This window comes from Eimeria mitis, genomic scaffold, assembly GCF_000499745.2.
Source record: "Eimeria mitis Houghton genomic scaffold, Emh_scaff202, whole genome shotgun sequence".
In the NCBI taxonomy this organism is placed as follows: domain Eukaryota; phylum Apicomplexa; class Conoidasida; order Eucoccidiorida; family Eimeriidae; genus Eimeria; species Eimeria mitis.
Window position 1 is genome coordinate 16,091 of NW_013570342.1, and position 987 is coordinate 17,077.

At 66.5% G+C, this 987-nt stretch overlaps 1 protein-coding gene across 1 annotated transcript in view; it reads left to right on the forward strand.

Annotated features, from left to right (window-relative positions):
* The window catches only part of EMH_0003150 (uncharacterized protein), a gene marked incomplete at both ends in the record, with an annotated part of 972 nt that extends 268 nt beyond the window's left edge, over positions 1–704 (forward strand). Inside the window, one exon of the mRNA XM_013496282.1 lies at positions 1–704. Within this exon, the coding sequence (XP_013351736.1) occupies positions 1–704 (704 nt within the window).
* Between the last annotated feature and the right edge of the window lie 283 nt (positions 705–987).

The window sequence follows — 987 nt, forward strand, 5'->3', positions numbered from 1 at the left end:
AGCTGCAGCAGCAACAACAGCAACAGCAACTACAACAGCAACAGCAGCAGCAACAACAACAACAGCAGCAGCAGCAGCAGCAGCAGCAGCAGCGGCAGGGGGGTTCAAGGGCTCAGAAGCGGCTGGATGATACAGCAGCAGCAGCAGCTGGGCGTCGGTCCCCTGGGGGGCCCCGCGAGGCCCCCAGCTGCCGCAGTACCCACCGCAGCAGCAAACGAAAGAGGGAAACAACCAGAGGAGAGGGGGGCCCCCCATCAAGCTCTCCTTCGGGTTTAGGGGGCCCCCCTGCGAGGCGACAGCAGCACGGAGGGGGGCCCCCGCAGCAAGGAGCAGCAGACCGCAGCAGCAAAGCAGCTGGAAGAACCACAACTCCCGCTGCTGCTGCTGCTGCTGCTGCTGCTGCTGCTGCAGAGGCGGAGAGGTCTGTGCCTCCCCGTCAGCATAGAAATGGTTGGGGGCCCCCCGTAAAGGGAGAGGAGAGCAAGGGGGGCCCCCCCCCTGATGAGGGTGTGGGGGGGGGCCCCCATGGGTTCGAGGGGGGGGGCCCCCACCCCATGCATGCAGCAGAAGAAATGTACCCTTCTCTGGTTTTCTCTGCTTCGCAGTCTCCTACCCCCGACAGCAGCAACACCCGCAGCAGGGGCCCCTCAGTCGAGAAGCAGGGGGGGCCCCCTGGGGGGCCCCCTGGGGGCCCCCCAGTATAGAACCAGGGGCCCCCACACTCAGCATAACCAACGGGGGGCCCCACTCACCCTAAACCACAAACCCTAAACCCTAAACCCTCCAACATACAGAGGGGACGGGGGGGGGGAGGGGCCTAGGGGCCCCTCACGTGGTACACAGGGGCCCCCCGCAAGATACCCAGGGGGCCCCGGGGGGCCCCCTGCTTATATATATAAAGCAGGGGCCCCCTGGGGGCCCCCCTGTTAACAAGCGGGGGAAGAAGGGAAAGGGAAGAGGGGAGAGGGGGGGGGGGGGACCAGGGGG